Source organism: Scomber scombrus, chromosome 11 (genome assembly GCF_963691925.1).
Source record: "Scomber scombrus chromosome 11, fScoSco1.1, whole genome shotgun sequence".
Lineage (NCBI taxonomy): Eukaryota > Metazoa > Chordata > Actinopteri > Scombriformes > Scombridae > Scomber > Scomber scombrus.
Genome location: NC_084980.1, coordinates 27,422,465 through 27,440,766, shown reverse-complemented (window position 1 = coordinate 27,440,766; position 18,302 = coordinate 27,422,465). Strand labels below are relative to the sequence as shown.

Here is an 18,302-nt window from a genome sequence, read left to right as displayed (position 1 = left end):
AAATATATCATATAATGAATTAAAATCATAAAATCTTAATATATATAATAGGAAAATAATCAATACAAATATATTAATTATAATGAAATAATAATCCAGAAGAGCTGAAATATTGTGTGTGGCAGGGATGTAATAATAGAGGAACTCAAATAAAAGTAAATATTATTTTTCTGTAGGCAAAAATGTTCTCATAAATAAAGGGTAAATACCTGGAGCTCTCAGTCCTACCACATGATCCTCAGCAGATATAGTTTTCCATGTATTTTGATATACAGTAGTTTTCCATTTTTGCACTGAAAGTTGATTATTATAATAAAACTGTAACTGAACAAAACAATCTCACCACAAGGTCCAATTAATAGCTGTTCTGGAGTTTTTGGCCATAGCACACATTTGTTTACAAGGTCAGTAAACATTAAACTTTCCCGTCTTAACTTTAAAATGAGAGAAAAAGGAGATGAGTAAGAAGTACTTAGGGTGCTACTTTTCCATCTAACAACTATGCAAACTTCATCTGTAGAGGGGGGAAAAGAGTAGAGAGTGAACCTGTTAGGAGAGGTCTTTAAAAATGTATTGTTTGAGCACTATAAATCTTCCTTTAATATAGAGTATCCACAATGCATCAGGGTTATAATGCATAACATACATCAAATAGTGCAAATGTAGGCCTATTGTAAAATTACAGCACAAATGATTGAGACTATTTTTTATCCAATTGGAAAAGGGAACAGCAGTTTATTTTTATTTTTTTAAACCCCTACTTTTTAGTTGTGTGTAGTATTGCTATTGAGAAATTTAGCTGAGATATTACATGCAGGACACACTGCCTCATACCGGATGTGTTTTACAAATGCGCCATCTAGTGGTTCATTTTCAACACTGCATCCAATTGGGGTGCTGGCCCTCATTATCCAGGTAATCCCCTTTTTAAAAAAAAGAAGAAAAAAAAAGAAACAAGTATAAATGTCATAAAGGAACCTGATCAGTAAATTTTTAATTCAAGGGACCTCCACCCAAAAAGCATCATAAAGCTAAAGTCTACTATTTGTTTTTATTCACCACAGATGTGCAAACAGCAGGCGAAGACACCAAGAACCAAATATTCTTATATTTTTTATTATTTTGTGTTGTGATAGTTTTGGCTGCTGTTGAACTGAACTAACCGTAAAATTAATATATCTTTTGTTATTTAATTTAGTTTTTGCAGATGCTTGCCTCATCTTTAACCCTCCTGTCGTCCTCCAGGGTCAAATCGACCCCGTCTGTTTTGACTGTTCCTTCTTTCCTCCCTTCCACTTTTCCTTTCTCCCTCCCTCCCTCCTTCCATCTTTACTCCCTCCCTCCTACCTTCCTTCCTTCCTTCTTTCCTCCATCCTTCCTTCCTTCCTTTCTTTCTTCCCTACCTTCCTCCCTCCTTTCCTTCCTTCCTTCCTTCCTTCCTCTTTCCCTTCTTTCTCTTTTTCTTTCCTTCCTCCCTTCCTCTTTTCCTTTCTCCCTCCCTCCTTCCTTCTTTCCTCCGTCCTTCCTTCATTCCTTCCTTTCATTCCTCCTTCCCTTCTTTCCTTTCCTCCCTTCCTTCCTCCCTCCTTTCCTTCCTTCTCTCCTTCCTTCCCCCCTTCCTTCCTTCCTCCCTCCTCTCCTTCCTTCTTTCTTCCTCACTTCCTTCCTTCCTTCTTCCTCCCTTCCTTCCTTCCTTCCTTCCTCCCTCCTTTCATTCCTTCTTCCTCCCTTCCTTCCTTGACTCGAGGACAACAGGAGGGTTAAGGTCTTACATGGGCTTGTACCTCCCCAAATGAACCAGGTCATAATGCAGAAGGATGGTAGCAGCGGGGCAACAAGGGCAACTAGCAGAGGTCTATTAAATTAAGAGAGAGCATTAATTACCCTAACCTTTTAATCATAAACTTAAGATACAGAAAACCAAACTTGCAATCATGAGTCTTTATAGCACCGCCTTTACACACTCTCATTGGTTTTATAGTCTATATATCTCTTCTGTATTGATAATATCAGATCATTAATTTGTAATAAACCATTAAAGGAATATAAATGAAAAGTCTGGCACATTTAAACTGCATTAAATTGACCCCGTCTCTTTTCACTGTTCCTTCTTTCCTTCCTTCCTCCCTCTTTCTTTAATTTTTCCTTCGTTCTTCCCCTCCTTCCCTTTTTCCTTCCTCCCTTTCTTCCTTCCTTCCTTCTCTCCTTACTTCCTTCCTCTTTTCCTCCGTCCCTCCCTCTCCTTACTCCTCTCTTTCCTTCCTTCCTTCCTTCCTTCCTTCCTTCCTTCCTTCCTTCCTTCCTTCCTTCCTGCTTTCCTTACTCCCTCCCTCCTCACTCTTTTCCTTCCTTCCTTCCTTCCTTCCTTCCTTCCTTCCTTCCTTCCTTCCTTCCTTCCTTCCTTCCTTCCATCCTTCCTTCCTCCCTCCTTACTCCTTTCTTTCCTTCCTTCCTTCCTTCCTTCCTTCCTTCCTTCCTTCCTTCCTTCCTTCTCTCCTTACTTCCTTCCTCTTTTCCTCCTTACTCCTTTCCTCCGTCCCTCCCTCTCCTTACTCCTCTCTTTCCTTCCTTCCTTCCTTCCTTCCTTCCTTTCTTCCTGCTTTCCTTCCTCCCTCCCTCCTCACTCTTTTCCTTCCTTCCTTCCTCCCTCCTTACTCCTTTCTTTCCTTCCTTCCTTCCTTCCTTCCTTCCTTCCTTCCTTCCTTCCTTCCTTCCTTCCTTCTCTCCTTCCTTCCTTCCTTCCTTCCTTCCTTCATTCCTTCCTTCTCTCCTTACTTCCTTCCTCTTTTTCTCCTTACTCCTTTCCTTCCGTCCTTCCTTCCTCCCTCCTTCCCTCCCTGCTTCATTCTTTCCTTCCTTCCTTCCTTCCTTCCTTCCTTCCTTCCATCCTTCCTCCTTTCCTCCCTCCCTCCCTCCTTACTCCTTTCTTTCCTTCCTTCCTTCCTTCTTTCCTACCTTCCTTCCTTCCTTCCTCCCTCCTTCCCTCCCTGCTTCCTTCCTTCCTCCCTCCTTTCCTCCCTCCCTCCCTCCTTACTCCTTTCTTTCTTTCCTTCCTTCCTTCCTTCCTTCCTTCATTCTCTCTTTACTTCCTTCCTCTTTTCCTCCTTACTCCTTTCCTTCCTTCCTTCCTTCCTTCCTTCCTCCCTCCTTCCCTCCCTGCTTCCTTCCTTCCTTCCTTCCTTCCTTCCTTCCTTCCTTCCTTCCTTCCTTCCTTCCTTCCTTCCTTCCTTCTCTCCTTCCTTCCTTCCTTCCTCCTGTCCTTCCTTGACCTGAGGACAACAGGAGGGTTAAAAAAAAAGTTTATACACATTGTCAGTTTGTGTTAACATTGTCAAAAAAGTGATAATTCTGCTTTATGTTTATTATTGAGGTCGTACTAAGTGGTTAGTGGTGTACTGAGCTGCATTATATTGACTGGTGTTCTTATTATTTTGTCCCTATCATGTATATTAATGGAGTGGACCAAATATAAAAAGCACCATTAAGTATAAGGAATCCTCCTAATTCACCACCACAATTACCCAATATGAGCAAAATAATAAACATAAAGCAGAAATATCACTTTTTTGGATAATGTTAATAAAAAAAACAGCATAAACTTCATAATTGTAGAATTTATATCAGAGTTGTATCGGACTACAGAGGTAGTAAAGTAATGCTTAAATGATTGTAATCGGATTAAAATAGTTAAAACACCATGTTAGAAGTTTTAATCTTATTATAATATTTCATAATAATCTTGTGGGTAGCGTTTAATGTTTTTTTAAAGAAATAGTATAGCCAAAAAAAACAACCCCCCCCCCTCCACACACACACAAGAGACGCCATGTGTGATTTCTCTGATAATAAAGAGCAGGTTCTCTATCTACAATGCTGTAAGTGTCCTCAGACATGCAGGCTTTGAAATGTGAGGAATGAGAATCATGACCAGCATTCTCGAAATGGCCATACTGTAGTAACATGACGTGCCGTGCATTGCACCTAACAACTGTGCAGTCAGATTGTTGCCCGTCTGCGCAGCGGATATCCGCGTTTTTCTCCAAGGTTGTGCTTTTGGTTACTTACGGTAAGGTGGACCCGCAGTGTCCACTAAAGGATCAGGTGATCCACTAACTACGAAGCGAAGGCTGACTGGGGAAAATGCAAAATGACATATAGCAAATGTCGGAGCATAATTCATTCACATTTTCGGCTCGATTTTGGACTTAGATCGCACCGCTGGAGCTCCAATGTAACGATGGCACGTTAGGACTGGTGGCGTGACTGCAATTTTTTTTTTGATATTTTAATTTATGATAAATCACATTCACAGACAAATATTGGTTTCAACATGGGGCTGTGCTACAGTTTGCGTCCCCGGCTCTTCGGGGACCTGAGCGGCTCTATCTCCAACGCTACCTCGGACTCGGACCAGCCTCCGGACGCGACCCGCGCCGGGGGAGCGCGCCAGGAGGACACCGGGGGATGCGGGGAGACTTCGGCGCTACGCGGCGGCGACGGCGGCCCGGTGCGCCCCGGGGACCCTGCCAGGCTCCCGGCCGGGGAGCACCGCCGTGGAGACACCGGCACAGACGGTGTACTCATACAAAACGGAGGTGGCGGTGGAGGAGGCGGTGGAGGAGGTGGTGGTGGTGGTGGTAAGGGGACAGGGAAGGACCGCGGCCGACGCTTGCAGCTGCCTCAAAAGCCTGGCACCCAAAAGCAGAAAAACTGGGACAAATTGCTAGTGGAGGAGAAGGAGGCCCAGAAGGAGCTTCAGAAGGAGGCAAAAAAACACAGTAAGAAAATTGACATTGAGCTGAAGGAGCTCAAACGGGAGTATAAACAGACGCATCGGCTGCTGCTGCTCGGTAAGTTGTGGACCTCTGTGTTGTTGTTGGACTAGGAAGGTGTTTTATTATTAGAAACCAAAAAAAAAAAACGTCCTGGCCTTTCCAGAAATTATGTCACTGCTCTGGCGAGGCCTTCTGCCACATCTGTTGGCTTGGCTGTGAAGACTACCCCCCCTACGGCTGTCAATGACAAATGATGAAGATGGACGGTAGCCGCACACTCACTGGGCCTGCTGTCCTGTTACTGTTACATTAGGGTTTAAAGGGGATTTAAAAAAAAGAAGAAAAAAGAAAAAAAGAGCCAATTAAACATACTGTAGTTTATCTAAATGGACAAGTAGCCTTACACACTCATTCATAGAGACCCTGGATACTGGAGTATAGTTATAGTATAATAAAGGAGTATAAAGAGTGTGACATCAGTTTTAACCTATGCCTATTAGTCATGCTTGCTTTGGAAACTAGTGTAGTGTAGTTTAGTACATGTGTGTAGTAGTATAGTGGCCTAAAGTATAGTGTAGTCTAAGTTTACGGGTGTATTTATAAATTATAGTTAAATAGTGTGACTATAGGATAGTATTGTGACATATTGTGTGAGTATAGTGACATATTGTAAGTTAATAGTAGAGTAGTGTGAGTATAGTGGCTTATTGTATGGTCTAGTATAGTGTAAGTTATAGTCGTATGGTGTGAGGATAGTACAGTATGATATAGTGTAAGTATAGTGACGTATTGTAAGTTAATAGCAGCATAGTGTGAGTATAGCGGAGTATCGTAGGTTGTAGTGGTATATTGTGACTGTGAGTATAGTGGCCTATTGAGTTATAATATTAATATTATTGTAATATTAAGTTATAGTTGTATAGTGTGAGGATAGTACAGTATTATATAATGCAAGTATAGTGACGTATTGTAAGGTAATAGCAGTATATTGTGAGTATATCGGCCTATTGTATGGTTTAGTATAGTGTAAGTTACAGTTGTATAGTGTTAATATAGTAATGTATAATATAGTGTAAGTATAGTGTAAATATTGTAAGTTAATATTAGTATAGTGTGAGTATAGTGGCCTATTGTATAGTGTGAGTTATAGTTGTATAGCGTGACTACAGTACAGTATAATATAGTGTGAATATAGTGACGTATTGTAAGTTAATAGTAGTATAGTGTGAGTATAGTGGCCTATTGTATAGCCTAGTATAGTGTGAGTTATAGTTGTATGGTGTGAATATAGCATAGTGTAAGTATAGTGACATATCGTAAGTTAATAGCAGCATAGTGTGAGTATAGTGGCCTAGTATAGCGGAGTATAGTAGGTTATAGTGGTATATTGTGAGTATAGTGGCCTTTTGTATAGCCTAGTATAGTATAGGGTAAGTTATAGTTGTATGGTGTGAATATAGTACAGTATAATATAGTGTAAGTATAGTGACATATTGTAAGTTAATAGCAGTATAGTGTGAGTATAGTAGCTTATTGTATAGCCTAGTATAGTGTATAGTGTGTTATAGTATAATGGCTTATTGTGTAGCCTAGTATAGTGTATAGTGTGTTATAGTATAGTGGCCTATTGTAATTTATAGTAGTATACTGACCTAGTATAGTAGAGTACTGTAGGTTATAGTAGTATATTATGAGTATAGTAGCCTATCGTATAATATAGTGGTGTGTTTTACGTTTTAGTAGTATAGTGAGAGTATAGTGGCCTACAGTATAGTCATGTAATGTTATTGAATGTGGCACATCTACAGTAAGATGTATTTTAAATAAATACTCAGCATAGTATAGTGGAGTAGAGTAAACTACAGTGTTGCACAGTTTAATATAGAGTATAGTAAAGTAGGGTTTAGTATCCAAACATCAGAGATCACATAGCTTTTGGCTATTGAGACATAGAGTATGGTGTTGTAATGCAGTATAGTGTGTAGTAGTAGAGTATAATTATAGTAGAGTATACCGGCCCGTGGTAAATGTGTAGTGCAGTAAAGTAGAGAGTAGCAGCCTGTTGGAAAGTAGAGAAGTATAATATGAAGTATGGATCTAGTACACTTTAAAAACTTGTATAAGTAAGGTAATTCATAATATATAAGTGTAGTATAGTATGGCGGGGAGTGTAGTCCTTCCTACCTTTGTTCCTTCCTTCCTTCATTCCTTCCTTCCTTCGTTCCTTCCTTCATTCCTTCCTTCCTTCTTTCCTTCCTTCTCTCCTTCCTTCCTTCCTTCGTTCCTTCCTTCTCTCCTTACTTCCTCTTTTCCTCCTTACTCCTTTCCTTCCTTCCTTCCTTCCTTCCTTCTCTCCTTCCTTCCTTCCTTCCTTCCTTCCTTCCTTCCTTCCTTCCTTCCTTCCTTCCTTCCTTCATTCCTTCCTTCTCTCCTTATTTCCTTCCTCTTTTCCTCCTTACTCCTTTCCTTCCTTCCTTCCTTCCTTCCTTCTTTCCTTCTTTCCTCCCTTCCTCATCCCTTCCTTCCTTCCTTCCTCCTTTCTCTCCCTCGCTCACTCCTTACTCCATTCCTTCCTTCCCTCCTTCATTCCTTCCTTCTCTCCTTCCTTCCTTCCTTCCTTCCTTCCTTCCTTCCTTCCTTCCTTCCTTCCTCCTTTCCTCCCTCCCTCCCTCATTACTCCTTTCCTTCCTTCGTTCCTTCCTTCATTCCTTCCTTCTCTCCTTACTTCCTTCCTCTTTTCCTCCTTACTCATTTCCTTCCTTCCTTCCTTCCTCCCTCCTTCCCTCCCTGCTTCCTTCCTCCTTTCCTTCCTTCCTCATCCTTTCCTCCTGTCCTTCCTTGACCTGAGGACAACAGGAGGGTTAAAAAAAAAAAGTTTACACATTGTCAGTTTTTGTTAACATTGTCAAAAAAGTGATAATTCTGCTTTATGTTTATTATTGAGGTCGTACTAAGTGGTTAGTGGCGTACTGAGCTGCATTATATTGACTGGTGTTCTTAATATTTTGTCCCTATCATGTATAACATAGTTGAGTGTTATATATAGTGTAATATAGTTCAGTGGAGTAAATTATAGTAGTATTTTCCTTATTCATGGTTGGAAAAAGGAGCTTTGGTGTTGAAATGAATCAATCAAAACGATATAAAATGGTAATTAATTAATTCCATGTTTGATAAAGATACCAAAACACCGGCCTGTCACAGAGCTTCACACACAAAAGACAAAATGCTTCGCTTTAGCATTGTCATCATACCTGTACATACCGCAGCTTTTCCCTTATCTTGCTATGTGTCATACTGCCATAAATAATCAATGATAAGGGTTATCTCAGTTATGGCAACTTTTTAAAGGTGGGGTTTGACATTATGTTTGGCGTTTTATAGAGTAAATGATTACTTAAGTTTATTTAAGAACTTAAAAAAAATCACAGGGCTTATATCCATTTTGTATTATAAATTATGTTATCTGAGACTCGCTCGCATCCCATTATTGGTGTTTTATATGATTTAGGCTTTTTAAACATCAGTCAGCAGCATTATAGTACTATTCCTGGATAGTATGTTTCTAGATGGAGGTGTTTCAGGTTCACCAGTCCTCTTCTACTCCTTCTACTTTAGAGCATATTTCATCCTCTGCACACAGTTAGCAGAAAGGCTCCAATACACTTTTACTTAAGTTACCCTTCCTGCTGCTTTAAGGAGTAGAAATAGAAAGAATTGCATACCCACGCAGTCATAATTTATTTGGATTTAGCTTGTGCATTGTGTTATTTTATCACACACACAGTCGGTAACCATCTCTTGCAACCAACACTGGATATACATGCAGGATAAAAATCAATGGTGAGTGTTTTTAACTTACAAAAAAATGAGCTTAAGTGGCGTATCCGCTACCCTGACGAGAAAAGCAATGCTTGAATTTTGGCACATATACAATAAACACAACTAGAGTTGCATTACCGATCACGATACTGCATGATTAGTATCTGCTTTATTTTAAAAATAGTGAAAGAACTGGTTACTTTAAATAATAAAAGAGTGAACAGTTGAATTTCCTGAGTTAACCGCTCTCACACAAACAAAGACAAGTGTCACACACAGCATGTTTGACCTGTGTGATTTTTAACATGTCATTATGGTTTTTGGGGGGGGCGGCTTTTCTTCACCGCTGTAGAATCACATTTATTTTCAGAGCTATCTTGTCCTGGTTCAACCAAGGAGCCTCAGCGCGAGCCACAGGCCACTTCTAGGTTTTTTTTCTTAAGAGGCCTTCAGGGACTTTATACCCCTCCAGGTCTCCTAGTCGGACTCCTGTTGCATGCCACATGAGGACTGAGCTGGTTTGTGTTCCTCCTGTTGAAAGTGGACACCTTTCAAATAGTGTTACATTTCAAGGCAACGTATGCTCGCTAATCTGGGTCACTTTATCTGTTTGTATTTGCTGCAGGTATTTTAGTTGAATAATGATAGCCATAAGGAAGTATTGGGCAGCTGTGTGCAGCTTGTACTGGAAGCCGTCAGATTTATAGTCACTTACATGTTTGATTATTTAGTCATATGGAATAAATTTTTAAGTCTCTTATTGTATAAACCACAAGTTCATAATTTACCGCAGTCAGAGTAAAGGGATAGATTATAAAACGGAAAGATAAGTTTCGCAAATGTCTCATTTTATTCTCAAAATCCGGATTTTTTTGGTGTTTTGGAAATAAAAGCTTATATTTTACAGTATAAAAAAACAAGCTTATGATTGATAATTCAGACACAGTTACTACAGTTTGAAAAAATTCAGCAAAATTTGGGATAGGATTTACAAAAATTTATATTAAAGACGTCATATTTTTCACTTTGAAGGATTATTTTGAGTTTTTCAGAAATGACAATAAAAAAGTTAGTCTGGTGCTTAATTTGTTTAACGTAAAGTTATTCAATAAATAAATATGAGAGCTAAATTTACATATGTGACAGACAGGCAGACAGACCGCTAATAATACTGAGCAAATATCACTTGCTTTAATTCAAATTAGGTGCAGTCAAAACCACTGAACTGAAGCTTTGTAAATCAGATGCTTCTACAGTAAGTGGCCCGATAGGAAAATCAAAGTCTTGTTTTATTATTATATTAAGAATTCTTTTTTTAAATGTCCTTTTTTTTTAACTTATTATACATTGAAAATAATGTCAAAAGTAAATTTTAATCAAAAATCGTCTGTTTCTTCTCTGTTGCTAATGGGAGTATTTGAGTGTTGGACTGTCAGATAAGAGAAAATAAGCAATTTGGGCTTTTATAAATTGTTATAGGCATCAATCAATACAGGGAGACAATACCCACCAGATAATTTAACATTTAACCGATGGTATAATGGATATGAAGCTTATGATATGTCCCCCCAAAAAGTATCAAGGTAGTTCTCTAACTATCACCAACCACTGCAAAAAGAAGATTGTTTATATTAATCAGAATAAGGCTCGGTTGTGATGGGAATACTGGTGTTAAGTTGCCTTAAAAATAGAACTTTGTTTGTTTTTTAGACGTGGGAAGTCAAGTACATGATATATTTCGTGTTCATCAGGAAATTTCCCGCTCAAGTGGGTCATTATTACGAACCCTTTCTAATGAACACAATAAACACGGTCCTATTTTAAGACACTGCAAAAATGTCACTCGAATCAATTCCAATGTATTTTGAATTTTTATTTTTTTATTTTTTTACAAACTTATTATTAAACATGTTTGACCAGAGGACAAAAAAATCTAAAATTCCTTTTATAGAGTTCCTTTAGTAAATGAATACAGGAATACAGGGGATGGGAACTGGAAGCCAAGTTCCTATTATTTCTTGGAAAGGAAGTAACTTTATTGTTAGGTCTCTTGGATCAGATTCTGTACAGGCCCTGTGATAATATCTGTTACAGCTTTCCTAGATGTCCTTAACTGGCTGTTTCATATCTCAGCCTTATCACCCTTCACAAGCCAGAACAACAGGCTGTTAGCAATGTGGAAGACTCGACAGAAATGATCACTGAAAATGAAGTAGGGAAGTTTGTAGCCAGTGAATACCTTGTTAGAAGTCGTGTTTTTTCTGTCTTTTTTTCTCCTCCTTTTGTTTTTTATGCTTCTATCGAGCATGTGAAACCATATTTTGGAAAAGCTTACTCATCCACAGAGGCACATAGTGAAACATATAGCCCCTGTTGCCCCTCCCCTTTAAATACAAGTAGAGTCAGGTGAACTTTGCTTCTGTCTAAATGGGTTTTATCATTGACCATTGTTGAACTTTGCTACCGAGTGCACAGAGTTCCCAGTTAACATAACGGCTAACAGGAGATACCGGAGTATGAATTATTGTCATATTTATGATACACTGATAGCAGAGCTGCCGCGGCGGCTTGCATAATCTGAATGAAAGTGAACTACACCAGAAGGACATTGGACTATGTGTTTTGTTTTTTTTTTTTTTTTTTTTTTTTTGCTTACTGTATAATTTACGCTTTATCAAGAGCCTCCGCCCTTAAAAGAGTGTGCTTCAAAGTTCAGGAAAAAAAAAAAAAAAATCAAGGAGGCTAAATTTAGCTGGATATCATTTGGAAAATGTGCCTCCTTTTTTTTACAGCACATGCTTCAATTATAGTTGTAGCTTGTAAACAAGTGTGGAAGATTTATATATAAGAGAACTCTATTAAGTGGCAGATACTGTTAGATTTACTGTAACAGTACAAAGCAAAATATCCCATGTAGTTGAGTATGTTTAATGCATTTATTAAAAGGATAATAATATAGCAGATAATTATCTTTAACGGCCTTAAACTGCCAGGATATGTGAATTAAACTCCAAGCATTATAATAGTGTTGTTGCTGGTCTGACAATAGTAAAAACATGTTAATCAGGTTTTGAATCAAGCAGAATTTACTTGTAGTTTAAATGACATTTGCAGTGTTGGCCTTACCTTTAACAAGCTCACTCCACCTTTTAGTCAAGTTCAGATGAATATGCAGTAAGGCTAAATATAAAAAATCAGGCAATACTTTGTCAGACTTCCTGAAAAAGGATGATGATAATTTATGCATCAGAACCTAATTCCATATCATTCATAGTGAGCTGACATGTGTGCAATGCCGCCTCTGACCACTAGAGGGTGATGTGGGCCAGTCATTTGTTTTGACCTTGCTTTCTAAGGTGGGGGAGACATGCTTTTTTTTTTTTTTTTTTTTTTCACTCTCTCTCTCTTTTGGTAGGGGGGGGGGGGGGGGTGGTGGGAAGCAGTGAGTGGTGGTTACATTTTCACACCGCCATAAATGAAGTGAACGTTCCAGTCTCGATTTGCATGATGCACAACTCATGCAGCGCTCATTTCACTACATGGAACTAGTATTTGCATTGTGTTTGCATAACGTGGACAATAAACAGCACACTCCTTGTTATATGTTACACAAATAATCACCAGTGCTCGTCTCGTGATATTAAATGATCTACGAGCGTCGATGATGTAGAGGATACAGTACAGTTTATTTGAAATTAGCTTTTTTTTCTGACCTGTGTGTGGTTTAGTGAGAGTTAGCTTAGCATTAGCTCAATGCTGAGGCCTTTGCTGCCAAGTTTTTAGCAGTTGCTCTTAAATGAAACACTTTCCAAAATTCATTACTCTGTTTTCACACTTTGCATACTGACAGAGGCATTGCTAATGAAACATGACTGACTTTCTGTTACCTACATATTTACACAAAGGAAGTTTAGACGTGCAGCGTTTGCTTGCTGACATGCCTAAACCTTAACCAGCACACACCTCATCGTGGTCGAGGTGAGAGGAAGCCACAGCAAGCTAAACAAAAAGGTCAGACAATAGTCATAGTGAGACAGTTTCTGTGTGTGTTTCCTTACAGGCAAAAACTGTGAAATGCAGTGTCGCAGTTTTATTATTGTTGTGCATATTCTGTTTGGTTGGTGGTTTTTTAAAAAAATTTTATCATATGTCACAAACATACAGTACTGATAGTAATGTATTCATCTCTCAGCACACACACACACACACAGGGTGTTATGTAAGGACAGACAACAGGCAGAGTCCCACAGCATTGATCCAGTGGTGGTCTGTAGTTTGAGGTTCATTTATAGGCCTTGGTAGTTTTTTAAATTCTTATAAAAGGCATAAACATCATGGCATAAAGTGCAATTATTAGCAGTTTCTTTAAGTGGGGCAGTTGTGAGACTGACGGTGTACTGACATTTTTAGAAAATCGAATTATACTTTATGGTATTTGTATTGCTTAATGTGTTAACTATATTAAACTGTTAAAACATATATACTACTATAATGTTCTGTACTACAACCACCATTACATTATGACTCAGTGCTGACTTTATAGTGACCCAATCACACACTGCATGCCACGTTTATCTCTCATATGATATCACTGCACTTTTTACAGTAAGGTAACGTACTGTACAAAGGTTAGGATGTTGCTGTGACTTGATGTAATGTGTACTTTTGATTAGTTAATCTAGCAAAGGGAAGATGATCTTTCCACACTCTGACTGAAAAATGCTGTTGACCCAGCTAGTTTAAGAGGGGGGCTCGGAGTTTTGCTCAGGGTGCTTAAACAGCTGGGGGGACGAGAACATTATCATTCTTCATCCTCAGATCGATTTATTTGAATATTTTTTGTAGTAAAATGTACTTTTTTAAATCTTGTTAATCATACTGTGACCCTTAAGTTTATCACTTGAGTCACTGAGTGGGGCATCGCCCTCCAGGTAGGGAACCATTGGTCTATAGAAGAGTTAAATGGTCATAAAAGGTGCTTAAAATAGACACAAATAAGATAAGATATTTTCTTGGCCACCATGGTAGCTTAACTACTCAAATCCTTCTACTCAATAGTACAATATAAAAATAACCCTTTTACAGGTTAAAGTCCTGCATATATATACTTTGGACTTAAGTAAAGTTCACTTATTATCAACAAAATGCACTTAAAAGGAGTCTATCAAAAGCGAAAGTACCCATAATGCACCAGAGTGACCCCTGTTAGATATATTATTGAACTGGTTTTAGTAGTTAAACATTACACTGCATCTTATTTTATAATGTTTTTAATTTTAAATCTTAATCTGTAAATGCTGTAACTTACATCTTCATAAAAAAATACACCATATTGCAAAATATGAAGCATATTAGCAACAATTTAAATAAAGCAGGTAACATTTGCTGCAGCTCGACCACCTGCAACATTAAAATGCTACTTGTATGACATCACATAAGTAATATAAACCTCTTTGCATACTTATGATACTATACGTATATTTTGCTGATATTACTTTTTATAATTTTACTCATATATATATAAAAAAAAAATATGAGTAATGTCCCAACTGCTCAAGGACCCCCAGACCTGTATTTTAAAAACTGTAGAGGTAGACGAAGCCAAGAGGTGGAAGAAGTATTCAGAGTCTTTATTTAGGTAAAAGTACTAATACAGGAAGTAAAAAAAGTAAAAAGTTCTGCATGAAAAATCCAACTAGTAAAAGTACATTATGAGTGATGTAGTATGCAGTATTACAGTAAAGTACTGCAGTATTATGAGTGATGTAGTATGCAGTATTACAGTAAAGTACTGCAGTATTATGAGTGATGTAGTATGCAGTATTACAGTAAAGTACTGCAGTATTATGAGTGATGTAGTATGCAGTATTACAGTAAAGTACTGCAGTATTATGAGTGATGTAGTATGCAGTATTACAGTAAAAGTACTGCAGTATTATGAGTGATGTAGTATGCAGTATTACAGTAAAAGTACTGCAGTATTATGAGTGATGTAGTATGCAGTATTACAGTAAAAGTACTGCAGTATTATGAGTGATGTAGTATGCAGTATTACAGTAAAAGTACTGCAGTATTATGAGTGATGTAGTATGCAGTATTACAGTAAAGTACTGCAGTATTATGAGTGATGTAGTATGCAGTATTACAGTAAAGTACTGCAGTATTATGAGCGATGTAGTATGCAGTATTACAGTAAAAGTACTGCAATATTATGAGTGATGTAGTATGCAGTATTACGGTAAAAGTACTGCAGTATTATGAGTGATGTAGTATGCAGTATTACGGTAAAAGTACTGCAGTATTATGAGCGATGTAGTATGCAGTATTACGGTAAAAGTACTGCAGTATTATGAGTGATGTAGTATGCAGTATTACAGTAAAAGTACTGCAGTATTATGAGCGATGTAGTATGCAGTATTACAGTAAAAGTACTGCTGTATTATGAGTGATGTAGTATGCAGTATTACAGTAAAAGTACTGCAGTATTATGAGTGATGTAGTATGCAGTATTACAGTAAAGTAGTGGTTTGGTCCTCTGACTGATATATTATTATTATGACATCATTAGATTATTAATAGTGAAGCATCAGTGTTAGAGCAGCATGTTACTGTTGTAGCTGCTGGAGGTGGAGCTAGTTTACACTACTTTATATACTGTACAGTTAGCTAGTTTAGTCCAGTGGTTCCCAACCTAGGGGTGGGGCCCCTCCAAAGGGTCAGCAGATAAATGTGGAGGGGTGGTGAGATGATTATTGGGAGAGGAAAGAAGAAAAAGCAAAAATTCAAAGACAAAGATTTTGATTTGTGGTTAAATTGTGTTTATATATATTCATTGAAATAAAAACCATGTGAGAAGTTTAAGAGGGAAGACTCACTATGTGGTGGCGCTGTTTTCAACTAATAGACATCAGAAATGTGACTGAATACACACTGCTTTTTTTTTTTTTGTAAGACGTCAAAAATCATCTTTTAACAACAATGTGTTATATTTTATTTTAAAAGCTTGTTATATATTATCCACTGTGTCAAATCTTCACCTAAAAAATGAACTAAAAAAGCTGTAGAAAGTACAACAATTCCCTCTGAAATGTAGTAAAGTGGAAGTAGGAAGTAGTATAAAAATGGGAATAATCTCATTTTTAAGTAGTATTTAAGTGAATTAGTTGGGTATTTTTTTGAGTTACTTTGCACAACTGGGTGAAGCCTAGTTTTTTTTTTTTTTTTTTATCAGGGCCACCTCACTGACTGGAGGCCAGCTAAAGAGACCCAACCCCTCTGTGAGGCAGCTTGGTTTCCACCCCTCCAACCACCGATCAGTTTGATAGCAGAGGACTTTAAAGGCGAAGGGACTACTATTGCTAAATTGGGGAAATGGCTCCTTTCCTTATTGCCACAAAAAGTTATAAAAAATCCTCTATCAGTTTGCGGCGAGGTTGTTAATGTTACAGTTTAACGCAGAAGCTTTTTTTTCTTTTTTCTTTTCTTTTTTTTGTTTTTTTTGTTTTCCACGGCTACTTCCTGGTGCCACAGAGAGAGGCAGTGCTGAGTTAAAGAGACAGAAATACTGATAGAAATTCAGATAGAAAAAAAAAAAAAAAACACACAGAGAGAGAAGAGAGAGGGGCTGGAGAGAGACGCGATAGGAACAGTTCACTTGGATTCCCAGAGATTGAAAAACCCTCTCTCTCTCTCTCTCTCCTCTTTTTCTCTCTCTTCTTGGTTCTTATTTATTTATATATATATATTATTTTTTTTTTTAGAAGAAGAAAAAGGGGGGATCTAATCTAATCTTCGTTGTAACAAACCGGCCTCGTTATTTATTATATTCTTCGTCGGGGTGTGTGTGTGTGGTGTGTTTTTTTTTTTTGGGTAAAGCTCACACACACACACACACACACACACACTCTCTCTCTCACACACACACACACACGGTTTTTGGATGACGGTCGGCTGCGGCTAAAGCGGAATTGTAACGGGGGAACATATTCCTCCCTCTCTCCGACGGAGAAAAAGAAAAAGAAGAAGGAGAAGAAGCCTCCTCGCCTTCGCAGAGATTTGTCCTTTCTTTTTCTTTTTCCCCCCCTTCTTTTTTTTTTTTTTTTTTTTTTTGTTTTTGGGGGAGGGGGGGGTGTACAAATCGGACTCATTCCTTACATTATTTTTCACAAACCTCCCCCCCTCCCAATATCCTCCTTCTCCTCCTCTCTCCTCCCCCCCTCCTTCTCCTCTCCCCCCTCCACCCTTTCGTCCTCCTAGAGTGATATTATTTTTTTTATTATTATTTTTTTTATTCTAACGATTTCGCTCATAAGGAAAAGGGTGATCGGGGCGACGGAAGAAGATGGGTTGTTTGGGCAACAGCAAGACTGAAGATCAACGCATCGACGAAAAGGCACAACGAGAGGCAAATAAAAAGATAGAAAAACAATTGCAAAAGGAAAGACAAGCGTATAAAGCCACACACAGGCTTTTGTTACTCGGTAAGGAGGGCTTGATTTATTCTTTATGTGATGGCAGACACGGAGAGAGAAAAAATGAAAGCTAATAATCCCCCCCTTCCTTTTTCTCTCTCTCTCTCTCTTTTTTTTTTTTTTTTGTTGGTCGTATAGCGAACACGTATCCCTCCTTTTTCAGTTTGACATTTATTTATTTGTATATGTGTTGCGATGGGGTTAAAAAATAAAAAGAGAGAAAAAGAGAAAGATAGGCTAGGATAGCGCGAGAGAGAGAGAAGAGGGGGGGGGGGGTGTTTACGCTAAACCAGGATGTCCCCCCCCCCCCCCCTCTCTCCTTTTTTTTCGTGTTAATATGGTAACATTTTCTGCATGTGTGTGTTTTTTTAATGGTGTATTTTTTGTGTTATTTGTCTCGCGTGTGTGTGTGTGTGCGCGCGTGCTCTTGTGTGTGTGTGTGTGTGTGTCGAAGGTGCGGGAGAGTCCGGAAAAAGCACCATTGTGAAGCAGATGAGGATCCTACACGTCAACGGCTTCAACGCAGAGTGAGTTTATATATATATATATATATATATATATATATATATATATATATGTGTATATATATATATATATATGTGTGTGTGTATATATATATATGTCTGTGTACACGTATTATATTAAACAGCTACCTTAGTGACACACACACACACACACACACACACTTATATATATATATGCTATGAAAAACCCCATAATGTTAATGCTTATTCTGGTAATGAATAAGACTGTGGAGGCCAGAATATATCGCCTGTGAATGGATTTTCCCCAGGCACTGCAGCGCCTGTTGGGCCCAGTATCCCATGCAAAGCAGCTAATATCTCCCCTCCTCCTCCTCCTCCTCCTCCTCTCTCTCTCTCTCTCACTCTCTCCCTATCTCTCTCTCTCTCTCTCTCTCTCCCTCCCTCCCCTCCGTCTTCTTTTTTTTCCTCCTTTTTCGTGTACATGTACAGTTATCATACATATGTGAGGATCTCGGTGTCACACAGATGCCAAATTCACTGTTTCCTGTTTCATGTGAGAGAGAGAGAGAGAGAGAGAGAGAGAGAGAGAGGGTGAAAGGTTGTGATCGACACAGGCCTATTGATGATTTGTTTTGCTGCAAGGCCCTTTTGCATGGCATTGATCTTTACCAGTGGTCTATTTTAAACAGGCCCAGTGCTTGTCAAGAGGTCCTGTAACTGTACAAATATCCTCTGTGTACATTAATTCA

At 38.4% G+C, this 18,302-nt stretch overlaps 1 protein-coding gene across 2 annotated transcripts in view; it reads left to right on the top strand.

Moving 5' to 3' along the window:
* The first annotated feature begins 4,204 nt into the window (after positions 1-4,204).
* LOC133991275 (guanine nucleotide-binding protein G(olf) subunit alpha) overlaps positions 4,205-18,302 on the top strand; it is a 52,387-nt gene continuing 38,289 nt past the window's right edge. Inside the window, exons 1-2 of one of the 2 annotated variants that reach the window (XM_062429804.1) lie at positions 4,205-4,850; positions 17,523-17,595. In XM_062429804.1, coding sequence (XP_062285788.1) covers positions 4,331-4,850; positions 17,523-17,595 — 593 coding nt within the window. In that variant the 5' untranslated portion in view covers positions 4,205-4,330. Of the gene's footprint in view, positions 4,851-16,808; positions 17,078-17,522; positions 17,596-18,302 lie in introns of those variants that run through there. The other variant, XM_062429806.1, reaches the window with a different exon arrangement.